We start from the raw sequence: 24769 nt of genomic DNA, 5'->3' as shown, positions 1-24769 counted from the left end.
TTAAAATGTGGGTGTGAAGCTCATGTTTATGAGACTCTGGAGTGTGTTTTGATTTGCTGTTCACTGTGCAGAGCCTGTGTAGGTTGTTTTCTATAACTGCAGTCCAAAGGAAACACCCAGTTCAGAACAAGGATGACATTGTTGAGAATCTGCCACCCCCTTCTTTTCTCTCTCTCTCTCTCTCTCTCTCTCTCTCTCTCTCTCTCTCTCTCTCTCACACACACACACACACACACACACAGACACGGTGAGGCGGCCAATAATACGACAGCAGAGACTGTCAAGTCAGCACGAGGCGCTCAAAACAATCTGGCTTCACTCATTCGAGTCATCGCCACATTTTACCTTCTTCATCAGGCGCTGGAGTCAGATTGAGACGGCGAAGTCGGCCAAGATCAAAGTGTGACCGAGATAAACAAGCGACAAGCCGACTTCTCACCTTATGTTCACTTGTAGAGTTTGGACAGTGCACAAGACAATAATGTGACTGAAAGAGGAGGGTTTTTAGACCTAAATCCTGTTTCTAAGCTGCATTATTTAAAGGAGCAGTTATATGACTTGACTCAGTCCCAAAGGTTTTAAGAATCCATCTCCAGGAAATGGTTGAGAATTAGGGTTTGTGCTTTTGATTTTGTTTAAACAAACCTGATGTAACTTGTTCATGACCAAAGTTCAGGCTTTAGAGGAGCTGGGAAGGTTTAATTTTGGTGCTTTTAGACAGTCTTTGTGTGAAGCTAATTAGCCGCTGACACTACATGTGGAAGGAAAATGAACAGATTTATTAAAATGTCAAGTTTTTACGTTAGCATATGATCTGAGGAATACGTATGATAGTACTGTAATAGATGCTGCTTATTGTTTTGGTACTTTAGTGGTACTCTTATTGGTTCTTTTTGGATTACATTTTTTTTTTTTTTTACTGCATTTCCTTTTTTTTGCTTTTTAAATTTCCTCTATGTGACTCTTCTAATTTTAACGGCTATTGAAGTTTGTTGCATCAAAATTATGTATGTGAATTTTTTTATGTCTGAATGTCACTCATTAAATATTAATATCCAGTTTTCGCTTTTGTTTTTCAATGCTTACAAATTCAAAAGTCCAAATTTCAAGTGTAAAAATTCAGTTTTCGAAATTTTAAATCCACGCTCTTCACTTCTAGGTACAAAACATTGAAGGCAGAACTTTTTCTTTTTCCAAAACCAGCATTTAATTAGATAATTGATGAAAATACAAATGCTGTTTGTCTGCAGCCTCTAAATCACTAAATCCTCCTGCTTTACTGGAGTTTCGTTGATGCTGTGACCATTTCAGATTGAATTTATGAACACTACCAACAAAAAAATCAGCTGCTCAATGGTTGCTTTTTGTAATTTATTCAACTCTGTGTGTGGACTCCAGTCTGGTGCATAGATAACATGTAAATATGGATTCTGTGTGATTCATGTGATGATCTTTTGCTGGATATTTTAACCTACTGACTGTGTGATATTTGCGTCTCTTAATTTCTCCATTACTGAGAGCTGAACCAATGACATAGGAGCTTCCTGATCATTTATTATTTAACTCCATAGCCTTGTTTTGATGCCACATCTATCTAACGCCATGATAGATTTTGTTAAATTTAGTGTCTCATTATTCAGACGATAATTGAAATAGTCAGATACTTTAAAATGTTTACTAAGCTGGATTTGCAGGTTCAGGGTTTCTAAAAGTTCCTTTACATGTTGGAGATTATTACTTTTATGTACATTACCATTGAATAATTTGGAATCACTCAGACAATTTCATGTTTTCCATGAAAACTCACTTTTATCCATGTGCTAACATATTTGCACAAGGGTTTTCTAATCATCAGTTAGCCTTTCAACACCATTAGCTAACACAATGTAGCATCAGAACACAGGAGTGATGGTTGCTGGAAATGTTCCTCTGTACCCCTATGGAGATATTCCATTAAAAATTAGCTGTTTCCAGCTAGAATAGATTCATTTAATGTTATCTTCATTGAAAAAATGCTTTTCTTTGAAAAATAGGGACATTTCTAAGTGACCCTAAAGTATTGAACGTAGTGTACATGAATTACACTTGATCTATAATTAGTTAAAAATTGCTCTACATTTGCTAAAGTTGATAATATTAGTTTAGGTTGCTCTAGATTAAAGTTGCTCTACATTATTTAAAATTACTCTACGTTAGTTAAATTTGGTCTATATTCGTGAAAGTTGCTCCATATTTGTTGAAGTTGCTCTAAATGAGCTAAAGATCACCTATCTGATTGATTTTAATGTCATCTTTATTGAAAAAACAGATTTTCTTTCAAAAATGAGGACATTTCTAAGTGACGCTGAACTTTGGAACGGCAGTGTATTTCCAGCATCATAATGTTAAAATCTGTCAAATCTGTTCTGTTTGCTGACCGGCTTTCTGCACCTTTGACCCAGAGTTTAAGCTGCGCTGCCTTTGCTGACATCAGTAACTTCAGTGTTTCTTTCCGTATTTGTTACAGCAGTTGTTGTAAACAGGAAAAAGCCACTTTGATAGAATCACAGAACAGAAAAATATGCTCAACTATGAGTCTGAACCATGTTTTTTTTTCTCTCTCCCTTTGCAGATTACCTTTGCCAAGTAAGTCAGCTGACTGGACACACTTTGGAGGTAACGCACTCACACCACACTGCAGCCAATAAAAGAATCTATTATAAAGACTGCAGACGGAGCATTATTTTGGCATGACTAGCGATTTGTCACGAGCTCTGAGACATGAGCAGCGTGTTAAAATGTTACCGAGCTGGCTCGGTAATTCGTTCAGCCGAGGCTTATCAAAACGCGAGGTTCCCACAGTCACACAGGACCGCTTCGACTCAGAAATTCAAAAGTTTGCCTTTTAGAGACATCTGCTCTCTGGTTTTCATTTAAATGCCAAGCACAGGAATCTAATTTTCTCCACAACAACACAGACAAGCAGAATAAAACTCTGCCAAGTTGTAATTCAGACTCAGAACGTAAACCGTCACCCCTGGTTGACTGATAGGAGTCATGTAATTTCAATTGCACCCAAAACAAAAATCCACTTTCTCTGGACGACTGCACTCTCTACTATAAATACTTCTGTTCGTCTTTGTACATATTAACAAAGGAGTCCCTCTATCCAGAGTTAGGGTGTTCAGTCATAGGTTTTCTGTTTTTCATTCTATTACTTTAAATATCTTTATAGCCTAACTAACAGGGTTAGGGTCATGTCTGGTTGATATGGATCTTCTGTGGGTCTTGATTTCGTAACATCAAGATATCAGGTCAAGCTTCCTCGTAGTCAGCAGAAAGCTGTGCAGCTGAGAGGCTTTATTTTCCATCCTGTTTAATTCACCAGGATGTTTCTAAAACGTTGCAGATTTCATTACAATTTGGCGATTCAGGAATAATGTCAAGAGAATCAGGAGTCCTGCAGGTTGTTCCTTTTCGGTTGCTGTTTTTTTTCCTGCACATAGGAATGTTTGAGGCTCTTCTGAGGAGATTTTTTTTTCACAAAATAAAAGTCATCAGCGCCAAAACGATAAAGAATTGAGAATAAGATAAGAAATTAATAAATATATGAACCAATTTTGTTAATTTGGGTATCATCTAGTGCAGAATAATAGAGATTTTTGTACATTGAATGATCAAAAATGAGGAAAAGGTGTAGATTTTTTGACATATTAAGTAACATAGATTCAGTGCCTTTATGGCTGTCTTATTGTCTTACATTGCCCCTTCCTACAGTCGAGGTCAAAAGTTTACATACACTTGTAAAGAACATAATGTCATGGCTCTCTTAAGTTTCCAGTTATTTCTACAACTCTTGATTTTTCTCTGATAGAGTGATTGGAACAGATACTTCTTTGTCACAAAAAACATTCATGAAGTTTGGTTCTTTTATGACTTTATTCTAGGTCAACAGAAAAAAGTTACCAAATATGCTGGGCCAAAAATATACACTGCTCAAAAAAATTAAAGGAACACTTTTTAATCTAAGTATTGCATCAAGTCAGTCAAACGTGGGATATTGATCTGGTCAAGTAAATAACAGAGGAGGTTTTTAGTCAGTTTCAGCTGCTTTGGTGTTCATAAAATTAACAAAAGATGCACTAGAGGGGTAACAATGAGACAACCCGCAAAACAGGAATGAGTTTACAGGTGAAGGCCACTGACATTTTTTTCCTTCCTAATCTTTTCTGACTGTTTTTCACTAGTTTTGCATTTCGCTAGGGTAAGTGTCACTTCTGGTAGCATGAGGCGATACCTGGACCCTACAGAGGTTCCACAGACAGTTCAACTCCTCCAGGATGGCACACCAATGCGTGCCATTGCCAGAAGGTTTGCTGTGTCTCCCAGCACATTCTCAAGCACATGGAGGAGATTCCAGGAGACAGGCAGTTAGTCTGGGAGAGCTGGACAGGGCTGCAGAAGGTCCTCAACCGATCAGCAGGACAGCTATCTGCTCCTTTGTGCAAGGAGGAACAGGATGAGCACTGCTATAGCTCTACAAAATGACCTCCAGCAGACCACTGGTGTGAAGCTCGGCTGGCATTTGCCATAGAACACAGGAATTTGCAAATCCACCACTGGTCCCCTGTGCTTTTCACAGATGAGAGCAGGTTCACCCTGAGCACATGTGACAGGCATGAAAGGGTCTGGAGAAGCCAGGAGAATGTTATGCTGCCTGTAACATTGTTCAGCATGACCGGTTTGGTGGTGGGTCAGTGATGGTGTGGGGAGGCATATCCATGGAGGGACGCACAGACCTCTACAGGCTGGACAATGGCATTCTGACTGCCATTAGGTATAAGGATGAAATCCTTTGATCCATTGTCAGACCCTACATTGGTGCAGTGGTCTTGGATTCCTTCTGGTGCACGACAATGCCCAGTCTTATGTGGTAAGAGAACTCATGCAGTTCCTGGAGGATGAAGGAACTGATACCATCAGCTGGCCCCCATGCTCACCTGACCTGAATCCAATAGAACACCTTTGGGACATTATGTTTTGTTCCATCTGACACCACCAGGTTGCTCCTCAGACTGTCCAGGAGCTCAGTGATGCCCTGGTCCAGTTCTGGGAGGAAATACCCCAGGACACCATCTGTCGTCTCATTCAGAGCTTGTCCCGGCATCGTCAGTCATGCATACAAGCACATGGAGGCCATACAAACTACTAAATACCATTGTGAGTTGCTGCCAAGGAATTTCAGCAAGATGGACTAGCCTGCCACATCAGTTTTTCAATTTGATTTTGGGGTGTCTTGAATTTGGGGGTTGATAATTTTCATTCCCATCAAACAATGTGGCACTTTTCATTCCTAACACATTATCCAGTCCATATCAATGCTAATATCCAGTTAGTTTTTTCCCTGTATTGAAATATGATGTTATTTCAAAGTGTTCCTTTAATTTTTTTGAGCAGTGTACATATAGCAATGCTAATATTTGGTTACACATCCCTTGGCCATTTTCACTTTAATTAGATGCTTTTGGTAGCCATCCACAAGCTTCTGGCAAGCTTCTGGTTGAATCTTTGACCGCTCCTCTTGAAAGAATCGGTGCAGTTCAGTTAAATTTGTTGGCTTTCTGACATGGACTTGTTTCTTCAGCATTGTCCACATGTTTTCAATGGGGTTTAAGTCAGGACTTTGGTAAAGCCATTCTAAAACCTTAATTCTAGCCTGATTTAGCCATTCCATTACCACTTTTGATGTGTGTTTGAGGTCATTGTCCTGTTGGAACACCTAACTGTGGCCAAGACCCAACCTTCGGGCTGATCATTTTAGGTTATCTTGAAGAATTTGAAGGTAATCCTCCTTCTTCATTATCCCATTTACTCTCTGTAAAGCACCAGTTCCATGGGCAGCAAAACAACTCCACAGCCTAATACTACCACCACCGTGCTTGACGGTAGGCATGGTGTTCTTGGGGTCAAAGGCCTCATCTTTTCTCCTCCAAACATATTGCTCGGCATTTTGGCCAAACAGCTTGATTTTTGTTTCGTCTGACCACAGAACTTTCCTCCAGAAGGTCTTATCTTTGTCCATGTGATCAGCAGCAAACTTCAGTTGAGCCTTAAGGTGTCGCTTTTGGAGCAAGGACTTCCTTCTTGCACGGCAGCCTCTCAGTCCATGGTGATGCAAAACACGCTTGACCATGGACACTGTCACCTGTGTTCCAGCAGCTTCTAATTCTTGGCAGATCTGCTTTTTGGTGGTTCTTGGTTGACTCTTAACCCTCCTGACCAATTTTCTCTCAGCAGCAGGTGATAGCTTGCATTTTCTTCCTGATCATGGCAGTGACAAAACAGTGCCATGCACTTTATACTTACAGTTGTTTGCACTGTTGCTCTTGGGACCTGCAGCTGCTTTGAAATGGCTTCAAGTGACTTTCCTGACTTGTTCAAGTCAATGATTCGCTTTTTCAGATCCATGCTGAGCTCCTTAGACATTCCCGTTGTAGCGTTTGTGGGCATTTGTATCCACTGAGCCCTATTTAAATGGCCTCAGAGAAGTAACCAGCTGTAGTCACTCATAATCACTCACAAGAAGTTAAGAGGCAATGCTATGAAGCTCATTTCATTGACACAACTTTCTAAGTCACCAAAATTGCTAATGCATGTTGCTGTATGTATATTTTTGACCCAGCATATTTGATCACTTTTTCTGTTAACCCATAATAAAGTGATAAAAGAACCAAACTTCATAAATGTTTTTTGTGACAAAGAAGTATCTGTTCCAATCACTCTATCAGAGAAAAATCAGAGTTGTAGAAATAAATGGAAACTCAAGAGAGCCATGACATTATGTTCTTTACAAGTGTTTGTAAACTTTTGACCTCGACTGTACATCTCATTCTGAGCCAAGAAAAGCCCTTATTACAGCTGTGTCTCCTTTAAAATATTCAGTACTTGTGTCATTACTGTTTCTGACTTTCACTACCAACATCAAACAGTGCTTTTTTGCATGCCGAATAAGTCATAAGAACAGGAACTGCCTTCAATATTTTATAATGTTCAACAAAAACTGCAAATTGTGTAAATCTTCTAAATGCAGAATTAACAGGAGTGCTATTATATTGATTGCACAGGAGTTTGTAATAGAAAAGTACTTAGTGAGAGTAAGAAATCTTCAGTCTTGCATATCAGGCTTTTGTGTTCAGAAAGTTTTTTATTATTATAATCTTCGGCTTTCATTTTGTCTTGTTTGTATTGAGACTGATTCTGATGGAGAAGAAAAACCCACCTGCAATGATTTAGCAAAGTTAGAAGATGGTTTTGTTCTTTTAAATAAACTGTCAATAAATGTAGCTCCTTTTGTGAAGTTCAAAGACATGCAGCTGACTCATGTCACATATCAAAATAAGTGCAAAATCAAAATCCCCAGAGCAGCAGTGTTTTGATAAAGTTACATTATGTTACAATATGCTACAGAATAATAAATAATACATTGCGCTACTATGGAAATGCAGTGTCTAAAATACAGCACCTGAGATGTGTCACATAAATCAAGATTCTTATTATTTTTGTAAATCCAATTGTCCAAATATAGGGGGGCATACTCATACAGACTGCAGGGGGGAAAAAAGCATTTATACAATTTTTTTTGTTGAAAAAGAAATGGAAAAATTACCATTTAAGCTAAAATTGTGACCCATATTGCAACATTTTTCTTTCCCGCATATTGTTACTCCACCAAGGAACGCAGCGGAGTTATGTGACCATCGACGTACGTTTGTCCGTCCGTCTGTCTGTCTGTTTGCAACATTACCCAAAAACGGACTAACTGATTTGGATGAAATTTTCAGAGGTCAGAAATGAAACAATGACCAACTGGTTAGATTTTGACAGTGATGTAACTTATAGTCTGGAATGTCTGGTTGACATTCCTGCTGTCAGCATGCCAATTGCACGCTCCCTCAAATCTTGCCACATCTGTGGCATTGTGCTGTGATAAAACTGCACCTTTCAGAGTGGCCTTTTATTGTGGGCAGTCTAAGGCACATCTGTGCACTAATCATGGTGTCTAATCAGCATCTTGATATGGCACACCTGTGAGGTGGGATGGATTATCTCAGCAAAGGAGAAGTGCTCACTATCACAGATTTAGACAGATTAGTGAACAATATTTGAGAGCAATGGTGATATTGTGTATGTGGAAATAGTTTTAGATCTTTGAGTTCATCTCATAAAAAAATGGGAGCAAAGCAAAAGTGTTGCGTTTATATTTTTGTTGAGTGTATTTAGGTTACTCGATTCGGTATTGATGCATAACACACGTCTGCTCAGCACAGGGTCATTTTGTTTGCGGATACATTTACCTTCAATGACCACATTATATGGTGTCGTGATTTCTGCCACAAATTTTTTTCAAGATTTCAGCAGTCATAAATCATACAACAACTGAGCAGCCTTGGTGGAATGTCATGAAAGCTACACCTGCACATTAACCTCTGTCAGCCTCATTGAAGTCACAGCTTCATATGTACAGACACTAATATTTTTCTGTTGTACTTTCCTGACATTACCTTTGCTGTTCTGCTGTTGCACCCTTAAACAATAATTAATCTCATTTGTGTGATGTGCATACGTGTCAGGTGTGTGTCTGTGTTAATTACATTATTATTACGGCGACCTCCTCAGGCTCGGCTCCGCTGGACGAGCTCCACACGCTGCGCAGCCAGCTGCTCCTGCTGCACAACCAGCTGCTGTACGAGCGCTACAAGAGGGAGCAGCACGCCGTCCGCAACCGACGCCTCCTCCGACGCATCATCAACGCCACGGCGCTGGAGGAGCAGAACAATGCCATGGCAAGTTTGCACAGATTGACCCGTTTCTGAACCACCTTCATGTATGAGATGCTTCTCTAGAAACAGACAAAAACTAGATAAGAAGGTGATGAAGCTTGAAGAATGAACAAATAACAATGAGAAGAGAAAAGCATCTAAATTCCACAGACACTTGATGATCACTGACATGTTGTTAGCACTTTATACCATTCCTTTGTTATTTTTATTTTACAGAATAAAAAGTAAACAGTTATTGAATTCCACTTAGTGCAACATTGGTTTCTGTTTTATTAAGTAAACAAACTACAGTACTTCGTTACGTTGCAGCAGTGACACTAGAAGTCTGAAAATGAGTAATCCAGTCACTACTCCATTATAAAATGATGAATTAGGATAAAATTCACAACAAATATAAACAACGTTTCTGCTGCTTATTGCAGCATTGTAGTAGAGCTAGTATGCTGAAAACGAACAACACAAACTTCAGTTTCTCTTTTTAAAGGTAAAGTTAATAACAGTGACTGTGACCAATAAAAGACATTACATGCATCAAGAGAAAGATTTGATTTGGTTTAAATGAACTGCAAACGGTGAAAAATTGTGGCACTTTTGGCTTTCTGTACAAGTGCTCATTCTCACCGATTGACGCGTTTCTGAGACACCTTCATGTAATGAGTTCCTTCTCTAGAAACAGACATTAACTTGAGAAAAAGAGTTGTGTAGATGCTATTTACACTGAGTAGGTTTTCAACAGTGTGTTTTCATTTTGAGCATCAAGAAGAGAAAATGCACGTAAATTTGTCTGCTGCTCCCTGAGGCATTTGTAGCATTTTACACCATTCCTTAATATTATTTTTATTTTACAAATTATAAAGTAGACAAAGTTATTACAATCCCACTTAGTGCAGCATTGGTTTCTTTCTTCTTTTTTTTTATTTACCAAAACAACCAAGTAAACAAACTAGAATATGGCTTCATAAATAGCCCTTATCATAATTCCATGTAGTGCCACACCCAAAATGAGTAATGCAGTCACTACTCCATTGAAAAGTTCGACAGAAATTTCAATTTCACATCAAAATGGTTAAGTCAAAAAATAGTCACATCCATTAAAAGACCTCGCACGCATAAAAGCAGCGTTTTAATTTGAATTTAAGTGCAAACTAAAGAGAATTATGACACTTTTGACTTTCTATACAGAGACTCATTGTTGGTGATTGACCCTATTTTGAGGCACCTCCATGTATAAGTTGCATCTGTAGCATGTCATCCATACATTTGTTAATGTAATTTTTGATTTACAAAATAAGTTATTACAGTTTCACTTAGTGCAACATTGTTTTTTTGTTTTTTTTTTAATGCAAAATAACCAACAAAACATACTGAAATATATCTTTATAAATAGCCCTTATTACCATTTCATGTAGTGCTACACTCAAAATGAGCAGTACAGTGACAACTACATTTTGAAATGATGAATTACAATAACATGCAGTCGCAACAAATAAAGTAGCAGTGCAATAATAGAGTCAACTTTATATGCTAAAGACAAATTTCAGTTTCACTTCAAAATGATAAATTCAGTTGCAGTTGCTTCCGTAAAACGATCTTGCAGGTGGTCAGGAAGCTTGTTGTAAAGCTCAGGTGCTGCGAGCATTTTTAAAATTTGAATTAAGTGACAGCTGAGGAGGATGATGACACGTTTGGCATTCTATACATATGCTCATTTTCAGTGATTAACAGTGATTTAAAGCACCTTCATGTATGGCTTACTTTTCTAGAAACAGACAAAATTAGGTAAAAGGGTGGTGCAGCTGTTCCTAACACTGAAGGTTCTTCAGCAGTGTGTTTTCATTTCGAGCAACAATGAGAGGAGAAAATGCATCTAAATTCCTCGGAGACACTCAGTGATCACTGAGGCATTTGTAGCATTCCATAAAACCAGCTCTCTCATCGGTTTGATGTCATCTGCAGCACAACAGTGAAAATGTAACTGAAGCTGTTGAGAGCAGCTCAGAGTGTTCACTTTGCATCAACTTGTGGCTACAAAGAAGCCGTGGAAGCTGTTCTGTGTCCAGGAATGCGATGTAAACAACGCTGAGGGATGCTGTCACATTCATCCAATCAGCTGAATAATTACATTTCCCGCAAACATTTAAAAAATGCTGCCCTCTGATTGAGCTTTTCTGGTCCAGATAGCTGCTGTACATTTTGTTCTCAGCCTGTGCGTCTGCTTGTCTGTGTGCAGAAGGACCAGCTGAACCTGCAGAGCGTCGACATCTTGTCCCTGAGGGAAAGTCTGCAGGTGGAGCAGCAGCGCTACCGGCAGCTGTGGGACGACCGGGAGACGGTGGTGACCAGGCTGCACAGTCAGATCAGACAACTGCAGCAGGGCCGAGACGACTACTACACCAAGAACCAGGAGCTCCAGGTGCACAAACATTCCCACTGGTCTAAAAACGCACCTGCAGTCGCTTTTACGCACAAGAACCGTACACTGTCACAATAATAATGCAGTATAAATACATTTGTCCACTGCAGCTACATATAAGAGCCTAATATAACAAGTCTGAATCTGTTTTGTCTCTTTAGAGCAAGCTGCAGGAGTGTCAGAAAAGGATGGATGAGTTAGAGGCAGAGCTTCAGAGAGCCAACAACAAAGTCTGCCACACTGGTCACCTCCTCAACCAGATGACTATCAAGGTAAAGAAGTACCTGAATATGGTTAATGAGGTGACAGAATGTACTCTAAAGCCCATCTTAGACTTTAAATAGATTACACCAGCGTCTTCAACCACCGGGCTGCACAGAGGAAATAAAAAATACGCTTTCTTTTTCTTTTCTTTTTTTTTTTCTGGTGCAGGATGGTGCAAGTCTGCAGGGTGTTTTATTTTGAAAAATGACTAGATTGTCTTCAGCCTGTTCATGTTTTCTGCACTTGACTGTCAGTTTTCATGTCAAAAAAATGTCAAAATTAACAAAAACAAATGTCTCTGGAGAGCTTCTTTGAAAAGGATGAGAGGCTGAGGCAGAAGTAAGTACAAAATAAATATTTATTTAGCAAAAAAAAAAGTACTTATACTCGTTTAGGACACTTTTTTAAAAATAATAATGACCAAAAGAAATAAGATTATCGTTTGTTATGTGCGCAATGACCGGTCTGTGCAAAATTGTCTTGCTTGAATCTGGTCCATGGTGCAAAAAAGGTTGGCTGGATTTCATTTGTTAGTGTTTTATCAATTTAAACTAAGGTGCTAATGTTGGCTACAAGGTGATGGTCAACAAGTGTCATCAACCAAAGAAAACCGCGGTCAACTGAATTTGTATTTGAGTCTTTCCACCTCAGTCCACCAAATTTTTGGAAAAGGTTCATGCCAGACAATCTTCAAAGTTTTGAGTATTGATTGAGTTGATTATTTATAAAATCTGGGGTATTCAGTAACTTTGGTTTTTGAGTGAATAATTCTTAAAGAAGGTGGAGTTGGGCCCATTATTGCATAGGTTTCTGTCGCACAACGTTTGAAGTGTCATAACTTGAGAAATAATGTAGCTGGAGTCCAGAAATTTTGCAGGCTTATTGACATGTACATCTGGTCTTCAGTGGTACAACCGTGCTTTGATAGAATAATAAGCAGTTATAAGATGATGGAAGTTTGGTCAAAAATTTCCATATTTCTGTCTTCTACACCAACCATAAAACCTTCCCTTTTCACCATAAGAGGTAGTTTTTTTTCCTACGACTGGCACAGATAGGAGCTTCACAAATATAGAGTATGGGGCCAGTCAGAGGAAAACTTTATAAGAGAAGAGATTTCTGCATTTATGGCCAATATTAGGACAATCATTGAGCAGGTATGATGGTTAGAGTTCTGTAATGTTACTAAAAGAAAAACCATGGTGTGAACAAAATATGCAACAGTAGACATGACTCCACCCTTTTTTTTTTTAAAGGATTTTTTTTAACTCAAAAACTCGTGTTACCTGTCTATATTCACCACTGTAAGAAAAATACCAGTCAAACTGAAGATGATTTTGGTGTGTCGTCATTGAAATTGGGACTCGTCAAACAATCAGTGGGAGTAAAAAAAAAACAATCTGCAAGTTATCTCTGACTGTTGAGAAATACAACACAGACAAGTCAGTCTATAGATTTTAGATGAAATGCCATGTTGGTTGTTGAGCTGTCGTGTGTAAACTGCGATTTGCGAAAGCTTACACTCGACTTCTTGGCCATCCGTTTGAACAAAATGCAGCCTCCCCCACGACTTCTTTGACATGGTGTCAGTTAGTTCGCAGCCGACGCAGAGTAAACCTCCGGTAAGCTCAGACAGTCTGTTCCTCTCTCTGCCACAAATAATAGATTAATCCTGGAAGGCTGTTGATGCAGCTTTTTGCTGCTTGTGAAAATACAATCAGAGTTTATCTGGCCAGTGATAATTTGGTGAAATGAGAGTATACTGATCAATCATTTGACCTGGAGACTGCAGCCCAAAAAGAACGGTGTCGCTGTTGGTGAACTGCTGTGATGACGAATGATAATGTAAACAAAGAGTAGTGGTTTAGTTTTCTCACAGGCTGCATTACTGATGCGTTTTATAGTTTATTTTGCCAATGAAGTCGCAATTAAGAGTGATATTGAAGAGAATATTCCTGTCGATTTTTATAAAATCCAGAAGAATTAAAAAGACATGATGAGGTCTTATTATTGGAGCCGATACGGAGCCCCAAACTGATGCTATTTTCCAAAATATTACGCTTGCAGAGTGCGCACACTATTTAAACTGTTGTTATTAAAATTAATCCACTGCATATGCTTGAAAAGAGATTTTCTTTTTTTGCATTGCATGAACAAAACAAATGCGTCCAAGCTCTTTCTCAATGTTATTTTTATTTTACCAAATAATAAAGCAAGCCGACGTATCACAATTAAATTAAGTGCAGCATTTTCTTTTTGTTTTTTGTCTTAAATAACCAAGTAAACAAACCAAATTATGTTCTCCGAAAAAGCTCTCATAACAGTTCCATTTAGTGCAGAATTGTTTGTTTAGTTTTTCAAAAAACCAATCAGTGTTTATTTATATAGGTGTTTACAACAGGTCAAAGGGTGATCAAAGTGCTTTGCAGTAAAAACAAGACAATAACTTTAAAACAATACAATAACTTTAAACAGACAGCAGTAAAATATACAAGTAAACTAAAGTACATGGCCATAAATAGCTCTAATCAAGTTGATCGAGCAGATACTAATCACTAAGATTGGTTAGGAATTACCCTACTTATTATTTATATTTACAATGCGGGTAACCTTATTTTTTTGCATTAGACATTCTGTTGGACCGCACTAAGATCTTACATTCTTATATCTTTCATCACCTGGGCTGATGTTAAAATAAGACCAACATGGAGCCACTCACGACTAGATTATCATTTCTCGTCTAAATTCTTCACCACAGATTTTACATACGTTCTCTCTTGCTTTGCTAAATGGAAGAACTGGGCAGGAGGGTGGCGGAGCTGGCAGACAGCTGGGTCAGACTCGGGCAGCGTCCATGAAACATGCCCCCGTCCTCGCCCTGCCACCTCCATGCAGACTGCACACTGTCCCAGGGCTCGGTTGCCTTGGAGACATTGTGTCACCCTCTTTATTTTTGGGTCAGCGACGCGGGGGGTCTGGGTGTTTTTCTGCCTCCTGGGGGTTTGTCTGAAGTCTGTTTCCCTCCCCTGACCCAGACTGAACCCAAATCCTGGCAAACGGCGAGCCGTTGATTCAGGGAGGTGGCATTTCGACTCAGACGGCGTCACCTAAAGGTCCTTATTGGTGAAATTTGGACAGAATTAATAGAGCTGCACTGAAGAAGAATTTCAGGACTGATGTTTGTTGTGGCAGAAGCCAATAATAATGATCTTACACATGCAAAATTGTGAAAAGGATATATTTCTATGTATTTAATAATGAAAAAGCTGTTTCCCAGTCTGTTTGTTCATGCTCTCGTCCTTACTGGCAGATTTTGTTGCATGTTTGTTCAGCAGCTATTATCAAATCTTTAACTGTATAAGATAAACTTTATTGATCCCTCACCAGGAAAACTGAAATGTTGCAGCAGCTAGATACGGATCAGACATGAAAAAAGCAAGACAGGAATTATTAAAGTACAATAAGGGCTAAAAAAGAATAAAGATGTATAAACAAAACTCAGAGACAATATACCAGGCATGATGAATCGACATATGGATAAGTACAGTCATGACAGACTGAGTTGACATATGGATACGTACAGATGTAACTTGATTTATTTACATTTTTTCATTTTTATTTTTATTTATAAATAAAAAAACTAAAAATAAACATAAAATTAGAAATAAAAGATAGTAAAGATATGACTTAATTAATTTACATTTTTTTCATTTTTATTTTTATGTATAAATAAAAAAGAAATAAAAATAAAAAATACGTACAGATATGACTTGATTAATTTACATTTTTTCATTTTTATTTTTATTTATAAATAAAAAATACAAATAAATGTAAAAATAAGATACGTACAGATATGACTTGATTAATTTAAATTTTTCATGTTTATTTATAAATAAAAATACAAATACATATAAATATAAAATTAGAAATGAAAATAAGATATGTACAGATATGACTTGATTAATTTACATTTTTTTATTTTTATTTATAAATAAAAAATTCAAAATTATAAAAATAAGATACATACAATATGACTAGATTATTTACATTTTTTTTATTTCTAAATAAAAATATAAATAAAATAAATATTAAATTATAAATAATAGAAAAGATACGTACAGATGTGACTTGATTAATTTACATTTTTTTCTTTTTTCTTTTTCTTTTTCTTTCTAAATAAAAAATATAAATAAAAAATTCAAAATTACAAACAAAAAAAAGATACGTACAGATGTGATTTGATTAACTACTGTTCAAAAGTTTGGCATCACCTCGACGATTCCATGTTTTCCATGAAAACTCACAATTTTATTCATGTGCTAACATAACTGCACAAGGGTTTTCTAATCATTAATTATCCTTTCAGCACCATTAGCTAACACAATGTAGCATTAGAACACAGGAGTGATGGTTGCTGGAAATGTTCCTCTGTATTCCTATGGAGATATTCCATTAAAAATCATCAGTAATCATTTACCACAATAACAATTGCTAGACTGGATTTCTGATTAATTTAATGTTATCTTCATTTTAAAAAGCTTCTTTTCTTTCAAATATAATTACATTTCTAAGTGACCCAAACTTTTGAATGGTAGAGGTAGTAATGTAGAGGTTTGCCATGGAGGTTAATGTACACACAGTTCTGTTATTGCAGTCAGAAACACTATAACCACTGTTACTCTTGATGTTATTTCACATGAAGCGCTGTAGAGAGAAAACACAGTTTTACATTTAGTTGTTGGGTTATATAGGCGTAGTATGTACACTTCAATGTCCCAACATCGTTGCCTGAGAGTTCATTTCTTGAGATAACCTAACAGAGTGGCTATCCAGAATCCTTTTGACGTATCTGTAGCACCTTGTTGAATCTCCGATGAATCCTCCAACACCAGTAATGACTAACTCACCGTCGATGTCTTCCCAGATACTTTTGGACAGGGTTTATTTGTAGCATAATTGCTACTTTGCCCTCCGTCATCATTGTTTGTCTCGTTTGTCCTTCAGCTGAGCAACAGCGAGAGCACCCAGCAGCAGATGAGCTTCCTGAACAAGCAGCTGCTGCTCCTCGGGGAGGCACATAAGCTGTCCATGCAGGAATTACAGCATGCAGGCGCCGACAACACAAAGGTACTGTGGACGGCAGTGTGTGTTTGTGTGTGTTTGTTTAGGAGCTGCAGAGATGACGTACTGAGGTGAAAAAGGGGACACTAATTGGGTTTGTTGGGTGTCAAGTCGAACTATATCACGGAGGCGTTTTTTTTCTCCAGCTTTGCCGCAGCTTCTAACTAAATATAGCAGAAGTTGTGTGATGTGAAAGTAAATCCAAAGAGCATCTTGTTGAATTCTGTGTTTTGACCTCAACTAAATGTGGCAGGTTAAGGTTTAGTAAAAGTGGAGCCAAGTGCTGGAAATGTCATGTTCATTTGAACTGACTCACATGAAGATTTTAGAGTCCATACCTGTTTTTTACACTGAATTCTGTGACATTTTAATGTTTCTCTGCGGAATTCTACTGTGATTCCCCCAATATATCGATGAGTCATCAACGTCAGCTGTTAAACAAATGTTTACATCCTTAGTATGATGATAGAAGTCCTTGGTTCATTCATCTCCTCTATTAGTAGACAGATCAGTGGATTTTGCCAGTTCATAATGCTGCTCACATTTTATTCTAGCCTTAGTTTAGCTGCTTTATTTTATTTTTGTAATGTATCCCACTTATATCTTACTGCTTTTCTGCTTTTTAGGCACTGCATTTCTTATGTTGTGTCATTTCTTTCCCCAGTATCTGGCACAAGAATAGCTTTCAAAATGAATAACATTTTATCTTATTTATATTTGAATCTGTTTTATGCCCAAGTAGGTTTTAACATCCAAGAAATCTGATGTGATTTGGTGCATTTTGTGCAGACAATATGACTAATAATGTTTAGCAGCAGAAGCTTAAACCTCAACTTTTGCCGACGCCAAAGACAGTAGCAGTGAAAACGTAAGATCAGATTTGTTGTAAAATCAAATTATCTTTTACCTTATGGTAAGTATTGCGGTCCTTCTAAACACCTTCTTGAGCAACAATCTTTAGCAACAATTTTAAAAGTATTGTCACATTTTTTTTGTATTTTTTTCCCGTGCTTGGTTTAGAACTTCACCTGTGGACTGCTCTGTCTTCTTATCCGACACTAGTTGTGTTGCGTTTGAGTGTTGTTGGAAACTATCTGAATTCAAAGGTCTAAAAGATGCAGAAAAAGCTGCTGTATATGTGCTAACTCAAACTGCATGTGTTAAGTTTAGTTAGCAGATTATTTAGCTTGTAAATGGAATAGCTTGTATTTAGTCATCGCAGATTCTCTGAATAATTCTATCAGGAAAAACTTCAGTGTCAAAGTGAAGTTAAAGCACTTGATACAATAATTTGTTTCAGCTGCTGAACTCTGATACCAAAGACTAGTGAACTTAGCAAACAGTAGCACTTCACAAACTATACTTAGTGTAGAGTTTGATGTCTTCATGTGTTTTTTTGATCCTTAATTTCTGTTTTCTGTAGATGTTTTTATTGACATTTAAATGTTTCCTCATGTTTGTCTTTACCTGCATGTAAAACAACGCAGTATAGTTCTGTGATCAAAACAAATTTCAGCCTGTGAACAGTACATTTTTCTGTGTCGTTGTTGTTTAGCAGTACATGCTTTAAAGTTTTGGATGCACAGTTATTCCTCTGGATTTTAAAAACATGACAAAGCCAAACCTCTGGAATAGCAACCACTGTGCAGCGTATAATTACGTCTGTACAGTCAATATTAGCGTAAATCAAGTAGCATTTCCTGTAAAATAAAGATCTCCATAGATCTAAGTCTGTCTTGTTCACACTTTCATACTTTTCCTGCTCCTTCCTGCTCTTTCTTCTCCTGTACACCACCGACCAGGAGGCCCAGATGCTGCAGCTGTCTTATGGGAAGGAGGTGGAGGCGCTCAGGCAGAGTTTGCTGGTTCAGGGTCAGAAGCTGGAGGCGGCGCAGCAGAGAAGCGCCGAGCTGGAGACGCACCTCTCCAAGAAGGAGCACCTCATCGCCGAGCAAAAGAAGTTCCTGGAAGACGTGAAGTGTCAAGCAAAGTGAGTGTGTGGATTAGTCTGAACTCAGCGTAACCTTTAAATAATAATGAACACATATGTGCTTTGATACCAGAGTGAGGCAGATATGTTAGCATCTCTACATCAGTGGAACAGAATCTGAATCAGCAGGATATAAACTAGTTGTCTAAGTAGATCAGACGCTGCTTAATTTAGTCTGTATTGATAGAAGCAGGTACAAAGCTCCATCACCTGTACATGCAATTAAAGTGTCTTTAAAAGTTTCCATCACAGCTCATGTATCCGTTCTCATATTCTCTTTCTCCTTGTCCTCGTCTCATCTCTATCTGCAGGGCGGAGCTGCAGGCCTCCGACAGCAGGTATCAGGCTCAGAGGAGAATCACTCAGCTGCTTCAGACTGAACTCCTGCAGCTCTACAGCCGAGTGGAGATGGAGGCTCCGGCCAGCAGCACCAGCAGCTCTCCACCAGGGGGCAGAGCTGACCCACACACTCCTGCTGACTCCAGGTCAGAATATTTTGTGTTGTTTTCTCGACAATCCAAAAGTTGCTCTCGAAAATACTTACCGGAGGACGTACTCTTCACTTAGTATGCAGTCGGTCTGGTGTATTTGCTTGCTAGGAGTCCACAAGGAATTGCAGATTTTGTATTTACCTTGTTAGCACTTTGTAATTTTCAAACCAAACCAGCGGTGGTTGGTTTGGATGAAACTTTCTGTCTGTTTGCCACTTTGGTCCAAAATTAAATATCTCAACAGTTATTCAATGGATTCCCGTGAAGTTTAAGATGCATATTCATGCCCCCTGAAGATAAATTGTAATAAATTCAGCGAGTCGCCGACTGCAGCTCAATAATTTTATTTCTCACTTTATGTTGTTTGGTTTCTGACTAAATATCTGCAAAACGAGTAGCATCCCCATCAATCTCAGCTGTACTCGGTGTTTATGGCTAATTGGCAAAGGTTAGCATGCTAACATGCTAAAGTAAGATGGTGAACATTATAAATCCTGAACATTACTTTGGTAATATTGTAACTGTGAGCATTTTAGCATGCTGTTTCTTCATTTAGATCAAATCACTGCTATCCTCACACTAGCCTTAAAGTGCTGCTAGCATGACTGAGTGTTTAGTGAAATTGCTGGCGTCCTTTTTTTTTCTTTTATACACCTCAGTATAGTAGAGTTTATTTGACCATCTACTCAGGCTAAGCAGGGTCAATTATCTTCTTAGTCTGACTGACTGGATGTAGACTTTGGGTATAAATCGTTTTAAAACGTGCTGTGTAAATAAATGTGATTTTAATTTTTGATTTGACAAGAATGCATATTGAGGTTGGATCTTTGAGGTACATTTTAGTCAGTAATGTCAACCCAGATGAACATAAAATTGTGGCACTCACTTTTAAATGGTGCTTGTTGTAGTTTCCACTGCTTATATTGGTTATTAACATATTAGATGCACTCTGAATTAAACATTTTTGTGTTATTATAGTAAATATGGTGTCTTCTACAGTGTCATGGTGCCAGATGGACCAAGTAAAATTCACACCAACGAGGAGACAGACAGCAGACCACCTCACGATTCCCCTCGTGGCAACGGCAGCACTTTATCGCCAGGGCAACCAAAGGCGAGCAACTCTTCCAAGTCGACGGCCAACTCCATCAACGGCAGCCAGGACCTGGCCCCTCCCCTGCTGGTGGAGCCGCCGTCCCTATCCTGTCCCCACGCCAACCCCCTCACGCCCCTGCCCGCCTCTGACGCGCCGCTCACCGTGGGCTCCTACCCCAGCGCCAAGAGCTTCCTGGGCATGAGGGCGCGCGAGCTGTTCCGCAACAAGAGCGAGAGCCAGTGCGACGAAGAGCAACAGCAACAACAGCCGCCGCCCCGCCTGGCTGGCCTTGCCCACGGCCTCAAGACTGAGCTTTGCGTGGAGCCGCCGCCGGCCTGTCCAGGTTATATCGCCCCCGTCGACTCTGCGCCTCCCCCAGCCACAGCCCCCTGTGCCCCCGGTGCCCCCACTGCTCCTCTCACTGTGCCCACTAAGGAACCCCCTTCTGAGCCCAAGCAGCGGGTCTCTAGCCAGGAAAGCCCCCGCAGAAAGGCAGTGGCCGGGCCGGGCGGAGGCAGGAGTCAGGTGGCGCCTGGTCGCCCCCGGCAGCAGCAGCTAAAGATCATGGACTACAACGAAACACATCATGAGCACAGTTAGGGACACAGAACTGACCTGAGACAAGGAGGGACTGAAGTTTATCGATGGAGAAGAGCTACAGATCAGCTAAAGAGAAACATGTCAGCGACTTTGGAATTCAGTGTTATTTGTTCCATGCCCCTGAGGGTCCTCTTGAGTGGACAACAGGATTCCCCCAAATGTTTTTCTACTTTTACTTCCTTTTCTTTCCATACTAAATGATTACCATGAAGAATCTTGACCATGCGTTACCAGTGCTCGACGTAGGAGTTTGGATATATGACAAAGATAATGAAAGAAGCACCCACAAAAACCTGCACTATGAGTTTAATGGGTCAGTTCACCTAAATTACAAAAAATAAATTAAATTCTGGTTGTGGTGCTTGTAGTGCTGACATTATTTGGTGGCAACTTGCTCTTCCTGAACAAATTATTTGGGATAATTCACTTTCCATTGGGGTTACTTTACACTGTAGAAATATATATTATATGAAGTCATAGGGAAACTTTCCGGAAAGACAATTTGCTGCATTTTCTAATGCTATCAGCACCACAACCAAAATTCTGTCTATTTCCATTGTGTTGGCTATCAAGGCAGAAATCATAGAATTCTCAATACTGTGATAACCTTAATTATCCGCTTTATTCAATACTGCTAGTCAAACATGAGATTATCTGCAATTTGGGTGAACTGACAGCTCATTCAATCTCTCTTTAAAAGTCACCACCATTAATGAAATGAAAAATGGGACACCGGTTTATTATTTTTGGATGTCAGAGTTCATGATGAGTTCAGAGGTTTGTTCTGGGGAGACCTTGAAGTGTTATTGATGGACTGCACTGGAGCATTTCCATTTAAACCTTTGTTTTGTCAAAAAAAAAACACAGAACATGTTTGCAAAAATGGGTTTAATTCTTGCATTCGGACAAAGAAGCAAAGAGCGAGGCGTATGAAATTTAGAAACTGGCAACATTTTATGCATTTTTATAAACATCACATTCTCTGCATTAATTTTTTTTTCTATTTGTTCAAACACAAACTGTGCTCACAGGTACATATTTTCCTAAATTTAAATAAGACCTGGCAAATGATACAAGCCCAAAATAAAAATCATCCCTTTCTGTTCAAGACAACCAGCTGATTATTTTGAAAAGTGCCATGCAAACATTTGGCTGAATTCACTCATGTAGACACAAGTGTTGTTTCTCAACTTGCGTGTACATTCAGCTGTTATGTACAGCGTAGGGAAACCAAACATGTCTCGTCCGATGGGCTTTCCTTTCTGCAGGTCTGATAAACATGGAGTTACCTCTTTTTTCCTTTGAAGCGTTGGAGGTAAACTCCGGTTGTGAGAGTCGTCTAAATCCTGTTGTCCACTGGGAACTCCTGCTGTCATTTCCTTCTGCCTCGCTATCTAAAGCATGTTCAACAATCCACTTTAAATGCCAACCGTAGTAACTACAGCAAACCAAGACAGAAGGTACAATCGGCACAAACTGAAGAAACCAGGACTCTGACCGGAGCTGGAGAATCTGGGACAAAATGGCAAAAACGGAAGTTCTTAAAGCAGTGGCTTGTGTTTAACTGTGAACAATAAAGATCGTCTTCAATGTTTTGCACTACAATTCTGAGTTCTCCATTGTTTTTGCTGGTGAATTTTGTGGATACCGATATTTGGTTTTTGGACTGTTGTTGTTTCTTTGAGTTCTGACTGAAATTTCACGTTTAAATTTACTTAAAAACTGGTCGACCGTTGAATTCCTAATGGGAATTCTCTTTATTTTAGCCAAGTAGGGCTATAAGAGAACAAAATGTTCAAAACCTAATAAGCACTTTAAAACCAACTTGTGGAAGGCTGGTAATTAAACCACCAGCTAAGATGTGTCTGAAGCAGTGACAAATGTTGAAAATTGGCATTTGCTGCATTTTGTTGAGTTAGAAGTTCTCACTTACTGCAGTTTCATGGAGCAGTTTGGCATGCTCTTTTTCAATAACAAATGATCCACAAATCCAACTATGCATAGGCAAGTCTTGCCTCAAACTCCGTTGGTAAACTCCGCTGGGTGATTATTTGGGGCAAACGGGACCAAAAAGTCTCTACAAGAATGGGGAAAGAACCACAACTGCAGTTTCAGTGGACCAAAAAACTCCATGTCCACAGTCACCTGTCAAATGACCTTTTTTTAATTTAGAAAATTTGCCCCATTTTTTCCCAACCAGTTATACTTCAGTGTGAACAGTCTCGCAATAATACACACATTAGTGCCAAGTACAATTGGCTTGATATTTCCAGTATGGTTGTTTTTGAGGGTCCTAGTGGACACAAAACCAACCTTATTCCAACTGTTAATAGAAGTACTGGTACTCTTAGTAACAGAAGAAAGAGAAACTGACACTAAGCGGAAAATATAACAAATATACTGTGTAACATTAATGCAAATCTACAGCAAATATACATTTTGAAAATTTGTTTATGCAGTTTTGCTACTGTTAATGGGAGTAGTGTAATATTTAGTAAATTATAAGCATTGACAGAGACTGAGAAACCAAAACAATCAGATTGATAAACCATTAGCCATTAGCTTTTCTTAGCTAAAAACAGCTAGCCTGACTTTATCTGAAGGTAAGTCCACCTACCATCACCTAAAACTCTTCTAAACCTTCTGATTAACATTATGTGTAATATATAATTTTGTAGTCATTAAAAGTGTGTAAAAACAGCACATTGTGGTCTTATAAGGGGCGGAATGGTAGGCAGACTATTTGTTAGCCAAAAGATGGCTGCATACTGTTAGCCGGTAGCGTAGTTTAGCTAAAATGGCTCGAGAGGCAAAGGCCAGTCTAACTGCTAGCACCTAACATTTTATGTGTAATTTATACTTCACTACTCATTACAAGTGCATAAAAACAGCACTTTGTGGTTGTGTAAGGGCTGATATGTTAGACTATTTGTTCGCAAATGATGGCTGACTCATCTGAACGGTTAACCGTTAGCTTAGCTAAAGTGGCTGGAGACACGACTAGCCCTATTTCGCCTAAAAGTAAGTCCATCTACGAGCGTCTAAAGCGCAATTATGGTTTGCGTATAATATATAGTTTTTGCAGCCATAACAAGTGTGTAAAAATGACACTTTGTGGTTTTAAAAAGGGTAATATGGCAAACTATTTGTTAGACGAAAGATGGCTACATGATTCAAAGCCGTTAGCTTAGTTTAGCTAAAACGACCGGAGAACCAGCTCGTCCTATTTTGCCCAAAGGTCAGTCTATCTACGGGAGATGGAGCTGTTCTAAAGCTTTTAATGAATATCTTGTGTGTAATTTACACTTTTTCGTAGTTATTACAAATGTGTAAAAATTACACTTTATGGTTTTATAACAAGTGTGTTTGGTTGTGTGTTTGTTAGCTAAATGATGGCTCCATGTGCTAAGCTAACTGTCCTCTGGCTGTAGCATCATATTTAATGCACAGCTATTAGCATTTATGCTAACAAAAAACACATTTGCCAAAAGCTGCAAGTTATTTTTAAATAATGAGGTAAGTTTAAATCTCCAAGACAAATGCACTAGTATTTCAATTTAGCTAAACAAAAGTAAATAGCAAAAGAGTAAACCCCTGCAGTCCTGATACGTTTTCAGACAGCAAGCTAGGACTTAAATACACTCTGCCATCTTTATGATTTAATTTACAAGCATGAAGACATTTAATTAAGGTTTAACGAGCTGCCAGTCTTCTGCATTTTGTCAGGGGTTTTTCATGTTTCTGTAAGAATTTGGAAAAAATATTGCATTTACTAGCTTGATTGCAGTTTATAATTGTGATTGTAAATTTGAACACCTTCTATATTGGGTTGTAATGAATTCAAATGTTCTCTTTTCCAGGCTGTAGCTCTGTTGCATTGACATTTCTTGAATATCCCTTCTTCTCTGCCTGTTTTTTATTTACTCCAAAAGGTGAGTACATCTCTGTGATCAATTTTTCAGAGCTGCTGGATGT

The 24769-nt window shown here is 38.7% G+C and overlaps 1 protein-coding gene across 2 annotated transcripts in view; it reads left to right on the top strand.

Annotated features, from left to right (window-relative positions):
- tsc1b (TSC complex subunit 1b) overlaps positions 1-22399 on the top strand; it is a 46360-nt gene extending 23961 nt beyond the window's left edge. The window contains exons 15-22 of one of the 2 annotated variants that reach the window (XM_051938511.1): positions 2612-2625; positions 8656-8822; positions 11050-11232; positions 11394-11504; positions 16501-16623; positions 18420-18607; positions 18919-19092; positions 20098-22399. In XM_051938511.1, coding sequence (XP_051794471.1) covers positions 2612-2625; positions 8656-8822; positions 11050-11232; positions 11394-11504; positions 16501-16623; positions 18420-18607; positions 18919-19092; positions 20098-20794 — 1657 coding nt within the window. In that variant the 3' untranslated portion in view covers positions 20795-22399. Of the gene's footprint in view, positions 1-2611; positions 2656-8655; positions 8823-11049; positions 11233-11393; positions 11505-16500; positions 16624-18419; positions 18608-18918; positions 19093-20097 lie in introns of both variants that reach the window. The other variant, XM_051938510.1, reaches the window with a different exon arrangement.
- Positions 22400-24769: the final 2370 nt, after the last annotated feature.

The sequence above is a fragment of the Acanthochromis polyacanthus genome, chromosome 18 (assembly GCF_021347895.1).
Source record: "Acanthochromis polyacanthus isolate Apoly-LR-REF ecotype Palm Island chromosome 18, KAUST_Apoly_ChrSc, whole genome shotgun sequence".
NCBI classification, from domain to species: Eukaryota; Metazoa; Chordata; class Actinopteri; family Pomacentridae; genus Acanthochromis; species Acanthochromis polyacanthus.
The sequence above is the reverse complement of the archived record's forward strand: the minus strand, read 5'-3'. Positions and strand labels throughout refer to the sequence as shown.